The following is a 16,067-nucleotide window of genomic DNA, read 5'->3' on the forward strand; positions in this document are numbered from 1 at the left end:
AGCTAATTTTAAAGTTGTTATTGTAGAATAACTTGCCATTTACTATAAGCATATGCCTCTGAACCATCCTGGATTTTCCATTGTTAGAAAAATAGATCAGTCATTCTTCTGCAAAAAGAATATAGTGTTTTGTTTATGTGAACAGAAATAAGAAATTGTTCTTTGTAAATCATCTCCTTGTTATTCATATTGGCAGTGTTCATAAACAACAAGACACACACAATTTTAAATTAGCATTTGATTTTAGAAGAACAATATACATAAACAACAGTACATAATTTTATATGTATATATATATTTTTAGAAATGTAATTAATTAGAACTTGTGTCCAAAATTCATTTGTACTGTTAACAATTTGCAGAATATTTGCATCATTTAGTTCATATATACATGTAAGAACTCAGAAAATAGTTTCATAGTTCACTGTTCTTGGTATTGAATATTTTGTTGCTGCATGAGTGAATGAATAACAGTTGCAATAACAAACAGGGATAATAAAGGCACAATGGCAAGAGAACTAATTCTCTTCACTCAAGGCCAAATCCTTCAGCATTTGAAATAGCTATTATGAGCTTCTGACGAAGAGTATCTTTTGACTCATAAGTTGGGAGCACAAGCTGATTGAAGCAAGTATGTGCTTCAGGCAAATTATCTGGTTTATTTGTCACACGGGTAATCTTGAATGTCATTTCCCCCATTCCTCCAACTGGTACTCGGTCACTGCCAGTAGCAAAAAGCAGAAATTTCTTCTTTAGTTCATCAGACAGAGAATGAAGCACATCCCAAAAGTCACTGGAAAAAAAACCATTTAGTTGCTATTGCTGGTACATAAAATGTGTAGCTATCATGCTGATCTTAGTACATTCAGATCTTGACAACAAAGTTCTGTAATTTTTTACTCACTTTGCTCTTCAAACAATTTGCAAAATGACAGTGTATACAGAATTTTTTATTCTGAAATACTGGAATATCTGATAAATATAATAAGTTGGAAGGAAGTGTGCCAGTATTGCCTTCCCCACAAAGAGTGAAGGAAGGGCAGCAGGAATCTTAGGTTTTAAGATCTCATAAATATTTATGTCACTGTTGATGGTAGCAGTAACTCAGTTAAAGGGGAAAGGAATTGTCCTTAACACCAGAACTATCACTTGCTAGGAACAGAAAAACTAAAAAGAAGTCAACAGGTTCACATTCTAGTCCTTGTTCTCTTCAATACAAGTACAGTGTATTAATCAATGTGTTGATTTCACTTGATTGAAAGAAGTAAATTCTGTTCTACAGACTTATCATTAAAGATGCCCTTTAGATATGTGGAAGAATGTAGGTATAATTAACAATGAATTAGATGTCAAGAACAATCTCTGTGCAGTGGGTTCTTTAAGAAAAGTGATAGGAGAGATGTCAGTAACTACCAACCTATTTCGCTGCTGACATAATTTTCCAAAATTTTTGAAAAGGTGATGTATTCTAGAATAGTATCTCACCTAGGGAACAATAATATCCTCAGAAAATCACAGTTCGGGTTTCAGAACGGTTGCTCTACTGAGAATGCCATTTATGTGTTGCCACATGAGATATTACAAGCATTAAATAACGAAATAACACCGGTAGGTATTTTCTGTGACCTATCCAAGGCATTTGATTGTGTGAATCATAGTATACTCCTAGAAAAATTGAAGTTTTATGGGATTGATGGTATAGCCATAGTAGTAATTCAACCAACAGCATCCAGAGACTTAATTATGACTGGGGAGAGATCATGTATGAAGTTCCTCAAGGCTCAATCTTAGGTCCACTACTGTTTCTCATATATGTAAATGAACTACTGTCTTATGTACAACAGGCAGAATTAGTTCTTTTTGCAAATGACACCAGTATGGTAATCTCTCCCAGAAATTGAAGAAATGGTGAACAAAGTTTTCGAAAGTATCACTGACTGGTTTTCTGTGAATGGTCTGACCCTGAATGTCACAAAGACACATCATATTCAGTTCTGCACCTCTAGGGGTGATGCACTGACTGTTTTTCTGTGAATGGTCCCACTCTGAATGTCACAAAGACACGTCATATTCAGTTCTGCACCTCTATGGGTGATGCATCAATGATAAGTGTAACACATGGTGATCAATCAATACATAGGGTGGAAACTGCAAAATTCTTAGGTGTCCATATTGATGAGAATTTAAATTCGAAAAAAACACATTTTGGAACTTCTAAAACAACTTAATTCAGCCCCATTTGCACTTAGAATCATAGCAAATTTTTGGGAGAGAGAAATCAGGAAGTTGGCATATTTTGCTTATTTTCATTCAGTAATGTCATATGGAATAAAGTTCTGGGGTAATTCATCTTTAAGAAAGAAAGTCTTCATTGCCCAAAAGTGTGCTGTAAGAATAATATGCAGTGTTCACCTGCGATCGTCTTGTAGACATCTGTTTAAGGAGTTGGGCATTTCGACGACTGCTTCACTGTATATTTATTCCTTAATGAAGTTTGTTGTAAATAATCCACTACAGTCCAAAAGGAACAATGAGGTACATAATTACAATACTAGAAGAAAAAATGACATTAATTACCCAACATTAAGGTTGTCTTTAGCACAGAAAGAGGTGCACAATGCTGCATCAAAAATTTTTGACCACTTACCTAGTGATATAAATGTCTAACAGACAGCAAGGTAAAATTTGAAAATAAATTGAAAAAGTTTCTGCTTGACAACTCCTTCTATTCTGAAGAAGAATTTCTATGTTTGTAATGTGTAAAAAGGATGATGTGTAGGAATTGCTAACTAAATCTGTATATCTCGTTTTCATTTGGGGGTTGGGGGGGGGGGGGGGGGGGGTTATATGGTGATGTTTTGAGTACAAATAGGGGTACAAATTAATTTGCAATATGAATATGAAATGACTCATTCCACATCATGACAATTTATCATGCAAAATGATCCATGGAACATGAAAGAAACTAACTGACTAACTAACTGTGTATCATTACTCAATCCATTATCTGTATTCTGTATAGGATTTCAAGTATTGTATTAATATCCCATTTGTATTTACAACTGCAATAAATGAAATACATACAGTTAATAGAAAAATTTCCACTTTGAGAAAAAGTTATATTAAGCAAACTGTTTATTTATATCAAAAGGAAAATTCACTTGGGGAAACTATAAAATTATGTGATAAAATTTCTGGCCAATAAGTACCTTCAGAAGGCAAAATACTGTGTTATAATATATTACACTTTGAGACGTGAAATGTCATTTCCCTGCCCACATTCATTTCTGAAAATAGTATTGTGTATTTCCAGAAGTATAGGAAAAGCCTAATGTACTGTAGAATAGATCATAAAATATTCTGCAGAAATTTTTCAATTTACTGCTGTCACACTCATCTAAATCCAACATATTGTTTGCATGTTACGTAATTTTTAATCAAGCAGAGCAGTGGTATTCAGAGAGATGCATGACAGTCATGTTTGGTCATTGTTACTCAAGGTGACAAGGAAAGGCCATAGGAGGTGCAGGACTACCAAAGTAAGGACAAAATTGTTCCCAAAGATGAGTAAAACAGAGGTGTCTTAAATGATCTAGAAGATTGGCATAGGAATGCTCCAGTCACAATTAATAAGTGACACAGAGTTGTCAACAGCAGAATGGACTTGTTCCTGTCCCTGCAGGATGGGACAAAAGAAATAGTCCATTTATAAAAATATGGATTAGATGATCAGAAATTAGAGTGTGACATACCTTGACAGTGTGGTTTGGATGAGACAGATCAGTCCTAAAATTATCACAAGAGGTGCTTTGAGTGACTATAAGCAAAGGTCATTGCTAGTAGAAGTAGTTTAATTAAGAATATTGTGAAAAGTGATATATCTGATGTCGCAGACAGAGAAAAGTTTACAAACAGGGTTAAAGGGTTGTTCAAAGCAGATGATGATGGAGATTGGTTGAGAGAAGATCATGTAGCAGGAGGTGGACTAACCTCAGCAGGGAAATAAGCTTTAGTGGTAGTTCATCTGATGTTGCAAAGTAAAGCCATATACAATCACATATGAAATGACTTTCATTAGTGCTCAAACGTTTGAACAGTGGCAATAACTACAGAGTTAGACATGGTTACGTCACATGAATAAAGCTTATGTCATACTCAGTGGCGTACACATTCCATTTTTAACCTACCATGCTTGCCTGTTCACCAGGCAGGTAAGCTGCTGCACAATATCAGCAGAGGGGGTAAGCTGCTTTACTCCCATCCAAGCCAAGCTATGCCCAATCCAACTATTCTCAATCCAAGCTAGGCCCAATCCAAGCCAAGCTAAGCCCAACCAAGCAAGCTTATCGAATTCTGTTTGCCTGCCCATCTCCCTACTGTGCTATGCTACACAGCTGGTATTTCTGTATGTTTTCATTGTACTGTTATTCGTAGAGTTCAGAAGTTTATAAAAAATCTTCCTCTTACCCAAGTATCACCGGGTGAGGCACAGTGAAATATATATTCATATTGAGTCATCATATGCCAGAAGATGGTGGATTTTATTTGTCCTTTTTTTTCTTTCCAGCATATTTTGGGATAGTTTTTTAGTTCAATATTAACAGTTTTCTCTGCAAGTTCACCCTCTTTCAACTAATACTGGCTATTTTCAATTTTAACCATCATCAGATCACCTCTAATACATGTTTTCTGTAGCAAGTAGAAACGTCTCTGAATGTCAAGATCGTTTGCTCTTAAGAATCTGAAGAAGTCTATTATACAGCAATTTCAACTAAAGTAAGTATTGGAAGTTTAGTTTCTGTAACTTTAGTGTGTTTCAGCCAAATATGACCCCAATCATACCCATTTGCAGGTTTCCAGAATTCATTCTAAGTGACCAAAATAGTTCATTCTAAATTCCCCAAATGCATTTAGCAAACACAAATTTTATCTTTTATATTAATTAGTCTAAACATTACATGTCTAAAAGAAGAAGCTTTTCTTACATCATAAGTTTTCTTCACACTTTGTTGCATGACACCAGTATGCGGTTTTCAATATCCAAAGAACCATGGCTTTTTTTCGTATTTCAGTCAATGTTTGCCATAAATTTAGAAGCTAAATGGTATCAAGTCCTTTGCACACATTTCTACACATCTGATCCTCTGGCATAATATTTATGGAGTGAAGAAGCTGCTGGTCAAATTTACAGTCATGTTGTAAGATATTCAAGGTCCCCGAATAAATGTTTAGTAACATTTTATATAATCTGAATTGCAGGACGCCTTCTGATTTATTTGAAGCTGCCTCATAAAGAAATAAAAACTTTTCCTCTGATGAATTTATGACCCTTTTTTGTGACTGATATACAGGGTGTTACAAAAAGGTATGGTCAAACTTTCAGGAAACATTCCTCACACACAAATAAAGAAAAGATGTTATGTGGACATGTGTCCCGAAACGCTTAATTTCCATGTTAGAGCTCATTTTAGTTTCGTCAGTATGTACTGTACTTCCTCGATACACTGCCAGTTGGCCCAATTGAAGGAAGGTAATGTTGACTTCGGTGCAATCACGTCATCAACACAGATTTTCTGTGAACGTTTGGGCAGGCATTGTTGGTGATATCTTGATTGGGCCCCATGTTCTTCCACCTACGCTCAATGGAGCACGTTATCATGATTTCATACAGGATACTCTACCTGTGTGTTCGTACGCTTCTCAACAACAGATTCGGTGACCGATGGATTGGTAGAGGTGGACCAATTCCATGGCCTCCACGCTCTCTTGACTTGACTTTCATTTATGGGGGCATTTTAAAGCTCTTGTCTACGAAACCCTGGTACCAAATGTAGAGACTCTTTGTGCTCGTATTGTGGACGGCTGTGATACAATACGCCATTCTCCAGGGCTGCATCAGCGCATCAGGGATTCCATGCGATGGAGGGTGGATGCATGTATCCTCACTAACGGAGGACATTTTGAACATTTCCTGTAACGAAATGTTTGAAGTCCCGCTGGTACGTTCTGTTGCTGTGTGTTTCCATTCCATGATTAATGTGATTTGAAGAGAAGTAATAAAATGAGCTCTAACATGGAAAGTAAGCGTTTCCGGACACATGTCCACATAACATATTTTCTTTCTTTGTGTGTGAGGAATGTTTCCTGAAAGTTTGGCTGTACCTTTTTGTAACACCCTGTATATTCGCCATATCAAAATTTCTCCACAGCCTTCTTTAAGTTTGGTTTGTTCATTTTGCTGCTCCTGCTCTTATGATGAATGAGCTGCAGTGAAACTACCTGCATAAATGTGTACATGGCTAGTTGTGTTGGATTGACAGTGCAACATGTTGTTGGGTGCAGCAGCCTGAGTGGGTCCTGGTAAGCTTGCCAGGCTTGCAGGAACCCAAGTTGGCCTGTTTAACCACTGTGCTTCAGTACATATGCACCCTTGGTCTCCGTGGTGGCAGACTGAGCTGCTTTATGGTTGTGGTGGAGACAGGGGCAGGCAAGCTAGAAAGAGAATTTGTACATTTCTGGTCATGATACTGCATCATTCTGTGCAGCAGATAATCACACATGGCCTTGTGGTGACAACTGAGTGGAGAAAACCAATAGTAGTGGAGAATCTTCTGGAGAATAGTGCCCACAAGTAGTTTAAATATCCTGGCATTTCATGTATAAAATCATGTGTGTCAGCGTATTTTGTGCAGGTGTCCTTCTTTAATGGGGTAGCATGTATTTCATCAAACCAATGAGAAGGTTATTTTCAGTAGTTTGTAGAAGTAATAATGATTTAATTGCATTTAAGAACTTTAATCTGAATTTTATGAAATTTAATATTGGTCAAAGATAAATCAAGTTATTGAACATTCAACTCTGGTTCCTGCAGTGCCATTCTTAGCAAGAATTCAAGAAAAATGTGCAGCAGGTATTGACAACTATCTGTAGTTAATCAGATGGTTTAAGAAAAATAGCCATCTGGTTACACCAGGATATACTGGTAACTTAGGTGTAGGTGCTAAAGGAAAAAAAAAAAACTGTAAGCAGTAGGGCAATCAGAGCTTAGGTAAACATTTACCTGAATTATAATACAAACAGTGGTATGAAGCAGAAATTGCAAGTCAGAAATTTAATTTCTTATTAAATATATTCCTATGACACTTTGACTCTTGTGTTTTATCTAAGATGGAGAAAAGGACTGAGTAAAGGAAGTTAATGTCTGAGATTAAAGTATTGCATGAAAGGAAGAGGCCACTATTATCTATTTCAGAGAATTGGCCATAAACATGAAGCAAGGCTGGTCTCTATTCATTCTATTAAAATCCTCATTCATCAAAAAAACAAAACAGAATACTATCTACATAAGAAATGAAGCATATTCCAGGAATAAACTAAATAATGTGGAGTATTATTAAGCAGAAAAATTAATAACAACAGACATCATTTCTGAACAGTGGTATTATGACAGCACTGAAATCATTGGCTATAAATACTGTATCTTTGGTTTCCTCAAAATAATGACTGAAAGAACCTACATTAAAAATAGACAGCCTGGATTACCCAAAGAAATAATGGATTTAGGACTAAGAGACTCATTATATTACTGAAAAGCAGTAATTCATCTGCCTATTAACATATACTGTTTCTACTAAACAACTCAGACCTTCTGTTGGCTTATGTGAATGAGTGCCAACAATAATAAGAATAGGAATAAATATAGTATCGATTAAGGTTTAGCACTTGGTCTACTTTTGTTCTCATTATAAATAATTGGTATATCAAAGACATTAAAATGAATTTCAGAACTTACATTATCCTATGACACTAACACCCTGTTCAAAAACATAAAGCCAATGATCCCATAAACTGTGAGGAATAGGGTTCATTTGCAGCAAACACGTCAAGTGTTAATCTTACAGAAAACGTAATATCCCTATCTTGCCAAGCAAATCATTGATTAGTTCATGTACATATCATTCAATTATTTATTTTCTGCACTTTACGTGCAGGAACAGTATCAACCATGCACATTTACAGGATTATTTGTGAAAATGAGAAGTTTTACCTCAGTTCTAAAATTATTTGTACGGTGATGACAACAATGTAGTCTATAGTGCAACAGTTGTTTTTATATGCAATTAGCAGTACATTCATTGTTTGGACGGGAATGGTCACTTCCATTATTATTCCAGGTTATTATTCAGGTCTTCATTCAATAGCTTAAGATCATTAGGTAGCAAATTATGAAAAAAAGGACCTTTGACATAAGGGCATTTTTCTTTCAGTATTAATCTTCTGCTGAACATACAAATTTATTGTATGCCTTATACAATGGTAGTGAAATGTATGTTCTTGTTTGTGACCCTGGCATCCTTTTTTACTAACATAATAATTTGTAGCATATGCATGGCTATATGGCTAAATTGAGGAGCATTTTTTCAAAACATGATAGATGCAACAGATACAATTTTTCACAAATTACTGCTCACCTAGATACATATGTTTGAGCATATGAATTTTTACATGATGATGAATTTCACTGACATTAATAAAGCATTCAAATGAAATATACCAGAATTTAATTTTTATAACAGTTTCTTTCAAAAGTCAATAAATGCTTGTAATTATTCTGGCAGCAGTTACATTTCCTTCTTTAATTCCATGTATTTCTGTTCACAACTATTTTTTGATGTGATGTAGCGTCTATTATATGCCTGCATTGTTGTAAAAATACCAATATTTGCATATTTGTTATTATGCAGCATTTTTTATTTATATTTTTAGACTTTATTGACAATACAAACAATAATAATAGAAATACAGTGGAATAATAACAGTAATGACAATGAAACTGTTTTAACATAATTATTCAGCATATATTATTATTATTATTATTGTCATCACAACATGAAGTATGAAATGAATAACACAAAAAGTATTGAATGTTACAATCACATTGTTACCATTAAGGTTTTCCTCTTATATCTTTACGCTAATCATCTGGGACATCTTTGTAAAACTCCTTTTCATCATCTGAAATTTCAAAATACTTTAGCAAGGCACTCATGTCTTTCTTCTTTTCTACACTTATCGTATTTTGTTTTGGCAAAAGGGTGGATGTTAGTAATATTCAATGGATAGTTTCTTTCATCTCAGGATGTACTGGATTTCTGGAGAATGTATCACTTAATTTTCTTTATATGAGATGACACACTGGCTGTTCATTTTGAATGGTAGCGTGGATTTTAGTACTGTCTGTGCACATCTTTTATGTTTTTGACAGTTCAGTCTCTCTCCAGAATATTTGAGAGTACCATGCTCTTCTAAAATAACACAATATTCTTTAGGAGACAAGATGTTTCCTTTTTTCTGTAAGACTTCTCAGTTCAACTGAACACTTGGTCTGGAGGCATGTAGCTATGGCAATGAACATGGAAGAAGTGATGAATATTATTGAATTTCGTGTTCTTTTCCAAGAATGCTGTAAGCATCACCATCATACAACTGTTTTTATTTTGGCTGCTGCAAGAATCTGAGAGTGGATGTATAGTATTGGTGTCCTGAGTTGAATGTTTTTATCTACATCAGAAAGAAAATCCAGCAAAGCTAAAGCTACTTGATTGCATCCTCTTGAAGAGTCCGTCTCCAACCAGGTGCAGAAAACAATGCTTTCCCTTTTTTGCTCCTTAATATGGATCATGATGCACGGACTGTATAACCATACTTGCTGGGAATAGAAAACCTCACTGACTGATAGTTTTGGAATAGGCTGGTTTTGATGCTTGTCAAAGCAAATCTTAATGACTGTAGGATTATCTTGCCTCATTATATCACGAAACCACTTTGCACGAATTTTATGCAATCTATGTCTAGTTCATTCTTCTTCTGCAGACATGTTTCTGCTTTTATGTTAATTAAACCAGCCTTACAAGGGGAGCAGGTATTGGTATGAGGTGTCCTAAATGATAGATGGAAATGTTTGTAAAATTTATGCTTGCATTTTGATAAGAAACATTGTTTCAGTCCTATTTTTTTTTCATTTTTCACAGAATCTCTTGAACATTTTATTGATTGTGAGATCTAAAGGAAAATAACCTCTTGTAGACTTGCCCTTTCCACAGCAGCTCTCTCTGCATTTATGTTTTTTTATATCATTCTCAATGGAAATAGTTACCTCCTTATGATCCTTTCCTGTTCTATCACCTCCTCTCCTTTCCTTTGGCAACTTCCCTCCTTCATGGAACCTGCTTGCTAGATGGCATAACCCATCCTCTGACATACCAGACCTATCGGAAAGTCGCGGCACAAATAGGCACTGACTTCACCATTCCAGTTTATAATAACATTGTTCACTGTCAGTGTTTTCTTCCTTTTTGCATTCTGGGTGTCTCCTACTCTGTGATGAGGTGAAGAAATATTAATAAAATTTAACAGAAATTTATCTTGATCTGTGTTTTTTAATGAAGTCATGCGATGATCAGAGTAGGAAATATCTTCATAGCAGAGCTCAGCAGCTTTGAATTCTTTCTTTCCTTTAACATTTGAAGGCGAAACCTCAAGTCCATGATTGAATTTAATGATACTTTCATACTTTTTGCTTTCTTTTTCAGGTTGACGTAAGCTGTTCTTGAATTGGGATTTTTTCCCGTCAGAACGTTCTTTGACCTGTATGCCATTTTCAGAACCTCAAGAATCATCATGCATTCTGCTTTCATTTTCAATGCTTCTTTGTAGATGTACACATGAGAGTCAAGGGAATACTTGCCTAAAAGTAAGCTGCAGGTGTTCTGTCGACAATGAAGTCTGGTTGCAACACTACACCAGCCAGTAAATATTGTTACAACAATGAGTAACATTGCTTAAAGCAACCAGTGTACTCCATTATTGTTAACTATTTGCTGTGGAAAGAGAGCCGAGACACCAGAGAGTAATTGTACTGCATTTGTTGACTTTAGCTGTAACTGTAAGAATGCATATATCGTCTTTTGCTAATAGCTTATAATTTGGAGCATTCATATACACAGCACTAGTCAATTTTTGGTACAGGGATTGATGCAAAAGGTTGACATTATTCCATTACCACATCTAACTCAATTTTGAAATTTTTTGAATATATGGAGTTTAGGAAAAATGCTCCTCAATTGTGAGAATATTAAAACTAATGAATAGGCTATTACAAGATGTTTATGATTTCACTGTCATTATGATTCTCAGAGCTCTGGTCTGGAGTATGAAAAACCTTTTCGTATTGAACAATGGAAAGTCCAGGTTGGAATATCAACAGTATTATGAAAAGGATAGATTGATAATCACTGTAAACAAGAAATCTTGTGTTGCAGACAGGCACAATGAAAAGACTGTTACATATAAGCTTTTGGCCAAAGCCATTTTCAGAAAACGGAATGCACACACCTTCACACAAGCCAGCTGCCCACCCCTCCCCCTCTCCCTCTCTCTCACTACACCTGCACCCGCACCTGCACGCCCATACCCACGCCCACACCCATGCCTATGCCCACATGCACACACATGCACGCACACACACACACACACACACACACGACTGCTACCTCTGGCTACTCTGCCCAGATTCCAACAGAAACATGCTGAACAGGAGCAACAATCCAGAGAGATGTGGAGAAGGGGGATGGCTAGCAGGTATGGGTGAGGGAAGAGGAATTGGTGCTGCCTGGCAGAACATGCAGGGACTAGAGGTGGCGAGACAAGACAGACAGGTGCAGCTTTGGGTGGCTGTGGGGGGGGGGGGGGAGATGGGGAGCAGAAAGGGAGAGGAGCAGAGATGGGAAAAAACTGGTGGGCACAACTGGTGTGTGCACTGGCAAAGAGTGGTGCTCAATGAAGCTGAGAGGACATGAATTGGGGGGAGGACATCAGACAAATGGGGTGGATATTGTTGGATGCCCCCCCCCCCCCCCCCCCCCCCCCATGAACCATGAACCTTGCCGTTGGTGGGGAGGCTTGCGTGCCTCAACGATACAGATAGCCGTACCGTAGGTGCAAATAAAACGGAGGGGTATCTGTTGAGAGGCCAGACAAACGTGTGGTTCCTGAAGAGGGGCAGCAGCCTTTTCAGTAGTTGTAGGGGCAACAGTCTGGATGATTGACTGACCTGGCCTTGTAACCCTAACCAAAACGGCCTTCCTGTGCTGATACTGCAAACGGCTGAAAGCAAGGGGAAACTACAGCCGTAATTTTTCCCAAGGGCATGCAGCTTTACTGTATGAGTAGCATGGAGAGCTGCATCAAACCAGTCTCAGGACTGAAGACCACAACAACAACATTGTTGGATGGAGAGTGTGGGGAGGTAGATGCTGGGATGATTTCATGTGTAAAGAATATGTTGTAAATATAGCTCCTGTTTGTACAGTTCAGAAAAGATAGTGGTGGAGGGGTGGTTCCAGATGGCCCAGGCTGTGAAGCTGCATGTTGTTTAAAGCCTTTTTCAGAAAAGAAAAATGCAGACACACACACACACACACACACACACACACACACACACACACACACACACACATGATCACTATCTCTGGCCACACTACCCTTCCTCCACCTCCATCCATAACTTGCTACCCCTTCCCTTTCCATCCCCCACTCTGAATTATTGCTTCCATTCAACGTTTTTCTGTTACAGACTGGCTGGAGTGGCTGAAGGTAGTGCTCATATGTGTATGTGTGAGGTGTGCTTGCTTGTGTGAATGTGTGAGCATTCCTTTTTCTGTAGGCTTTGGCCAAAAGCTTATATGTATCAGACTTTTCATCATGACTGTCTGCAACTCAATGTGTCACCTTTATGATGAGTAGCAGTCTATTCTTTCCATAATAATGTTGATATTCCAACCTGGACTTTGGAGTGTTTACTCATTAAGGAAAGGACAGGTACTTTATTTCAGTTTCTATAGTAATGTGTCACATCACCAATAACTTTAATCTTGGCACAATTCAGTGCACCTTTAACCCATATGGACACAGACTCTGATTCATTTACTTTACAATGATTCCTTGTCGTAAGAACCAACAGCATTGTAGACATATAGTAACCATGAACCACAATCTCTGTAATACACTTCACATATCTGAAATGTACGATAAGCAATAACTTCTCGGCTGACTAGAGTCGGTAAAGGTATGTATCAATGCCTTGTCCATGAGTATGGTGGTAGAGTTCTGCAGCTGTGGATTAAATTACTAGAGGAACTACAGCAATCAGCCACTTTTTATATAACTTTTATATTTCGAGTTTTCACTCATCTTAAATTGGAATACTTTGTATTTTGGATTCTCACTCATCTTAAATTGGCGTAATGCTTTTATATCTTCATCAGTATTATGCCTTTGTTGACTGCATTTGAACAACTGTGTTTTATTCTGTAACTTGTAGCTCCTTATTTTTGCATTTATACACGTAGTTATCAAATTTTTAGCACCACTGATGCATTACAGCACTCATGATGTGGCCTGCATGCTGCATCAGTGCATTAGTGGAGTTAAGAGCTATGCATATAAATGAATAAAAAGGAGCTGCTTAAAATGTATCTATGTGCCCTAAGAAGAAATACCTTTTTACAACTAACATTATCAAGCTAAGAATAATATTCAGTTCTTGAAAACAGGTGATTAAATAATTTATGAAAGGAATGATCATCCAGTGTGTTTTTAATTTCCTTTTATACTAATGGAGGTTGTTGTGGCTGTGTGTAGTACAATCTCATTAGCTGTAATTTTATGTCATTGAATATTACCCAAGGTCATGTTAACTGCACCCTTACCATACCAATGTACTTTACGAAATGAATATATTACATTTCACAGTTTTTACAACAAATACCTTTGAGGAGGAAGTGTTCTAGAAAGTAGGTCCACAGATTCAAACTTCTTTGAAGTGGTTCATGGTGTGGGAAGTTAGAAATTTACACTGTATTCTTACTGCTTTTTGTTTCTGGAATGTGTACTTTTCTTACACAAATCAGTTTTCTGGAAGTCTGTGTTCTATGAAATGCAAATACAGTGCAGAAACTAACAGAACAAGAACAATGTAGATAGTAGTATAGAATATCACAGTAAACATTATAATAGTTACTGCTCACTATATAACAGAGATGCTGAGTACCAGATAGGCACAACAAAAAGCCTCTCATAATTACAGCATTCAGCCAACAATAGACACACATATGCACACACACATACACACAAACTCACACAAATGCAACTCACACATACGACTGCAGTTGCCTGAGACTTCAGGCGTATGTGTGAGTAGCATTTGTGTGAGTGTGTGTGCGTATGTGTATCTATTGTTGACAAAGGTCTTAATGGCTAAAAGCTTTAATTGTGAGAGTCTTGAGCCTATCTGCAACTTAGCATCTCTGCTATATGGTGAGTAGCAACTTTCCTTCTCATAATAATGTTACACTCCATCTTGGATTTTCCATTGTTTAAACAATATAATATTAATATATTAAAGGAACAACCTTAAAAACAACACCCAAGGCAATAACATCGGTTAGACTTTATGATACTCACATAATAATTAAATCGTCAGCTTTATATCCATCATACTCCGTAACTTTCCGCAACTCATTTAAATCAAGTGTTGGGGAACCACACACAAGCATCTCCACCTCTTCTGGTCTGAGCATCTACAGCAACATATAAAGCTATATAATATTTAAGCAATATAGATATAGAAATAAAAAATATAGAAATGAAAAAGAAATGAAGAAACTATGGACTGTGCAAGAATCAGAGAGTCTATGCTGAAATAATTTTTCTTTTTATCTAAAATTGTCTTCGACATATGACATAAACATGTTTCCACCACGGTTAGTTATAATAGAGAGAAGTATACCACAAATTAAGGCAATTGCTGTATATGATTTATGTAAATGATATTAAGGATGAAGTAGGATTAGAAATGAGACTTTTTGGATTTTATGGTGGTTTGTATGCAGGGATATTAATTTATTCATGAGTCTCTGGATGTGTTAGTGAAGGTACTGAAGGGCATTAATAACGGTGCAAAGGAGTAAGTCTACTTGACACCTGTGAGACCGCAGTTGGAGTATGCTGCAGCGGTATGGGATCCTACACTGAGAGATACTGACAAAGAAGATGGAAGGATTGCAGCAGAAGACACCTTGCTAAGGGATGGGTGACTACATAACAACAAGAGTTAATATTTTTAATTATGTTTGAGAATGCCTAGCTGATTGTGTTTATAATTTTTTGATGATATCATTCTGGATTTGTTATATTAGGACTTGTTTTGAGCATATCTGAGATGGTAACCACTGACTAATATGATTTGTCTGGGACCAAAACATTTTATGGTAATAGCTAGAATAAAAGAAACATATTCTACCTTTCCTAGATAATTGTTTTTATTTGCAACTACATTGCAGTTTGTTATTGTTTGTTAGTTCTTAAATGAAATTTTTAAATCCATGAAACTCAGTGGTTTTGACTGGGGATTTACATTTGATTGTCTCTTGAAATTCAGTCTCTTCAGAAGTTCCTCACAATTTAGAAGAGTGCTGAAACAGTCACTGTCTTGTGAATAGAAAAGAGATTGTCAAAGACTTGGGGACTTATCGTGAGAGAAAAGGGACTGGAGCTTACAACCTCAGATCTATTTTTGAAAATAGAATAAATTGTTGTCCCAGTAGTTTAAAAAGATTGGGACAATGGAAACTTCTTTGGTGAAAACCACTTCAGGGAGTAATCAAAAATGCTAATCCCTCTCCACCAACAGTGGTACAAGCAAGCCATTGGGTTTTGGAGAACCTGGAAAATCGTATAAGGAAGAGTTCGAACTTCCTTGAACTCCATTTGGTGAAAGTTACAGTCTAAGATTACTTCCATTTTGCCAATGTTTAACTATGTTTCTCTGGATGGACAGCAACAGTCATATGATTCAAAATGATGGAATCATATTCATCTCATTTATTGTCAGACCCTTTCAGCTGGTACACAGAATCCCAATTCTCCCCTACTAGATTAAAGGCATTGGTGTTTGATTCATTCAGAGTTAATTACTGTAGAAAACATTTTATTATTTTTGGCACAGT

General features: G+C 36.6%; 1 protein-coding gene across 1 annotated transcript in view; it reads right to left on the minus strand.

Annotated features, from left to right (window-relative positions):
• Positions 1-364: 364 nt before the first annotated feature.
• Positions 365-16,067, minus strand: part of LOC126235368 (probable E3 ubiquitin-protein ligase HECTD2) — a 313,075-nt gene continuing 297,372 nt past the window's right edge. The window contains exons 13-14 of the mRNA XM_049944094.1: positions 14,524-14,639; positions 365-793 (exon numbers count right to left, since the gene is read on the minus strand). Coding sequence (XP_049800051.1) covers positions 529-793; positions 14,524-14,639 — 381 coding nt within the window. The 3' untranslated portion in view covers positions 365-528. The remainder of the gene's footprint in view (positions 794-14,523; positions 14,640-16,067) is intronic.

This window comes from Schistocerca nitens, chromosome 1 (assembly GCF_023898315.1).
Source record: "Schistocerca nitens isolate TAMUIC-IGC-003100 chromosome 1, iqSchNite1.1, whole genome shotgun sequence".
In the NCBI taxonomy this organism is placed as follows: domain Eukaryota; kingdom Metazoa; phylum Arthropoda; class Insecta; order Orthoptera; family Acrididae; genus Schistocerca; species Schistocerca nitens.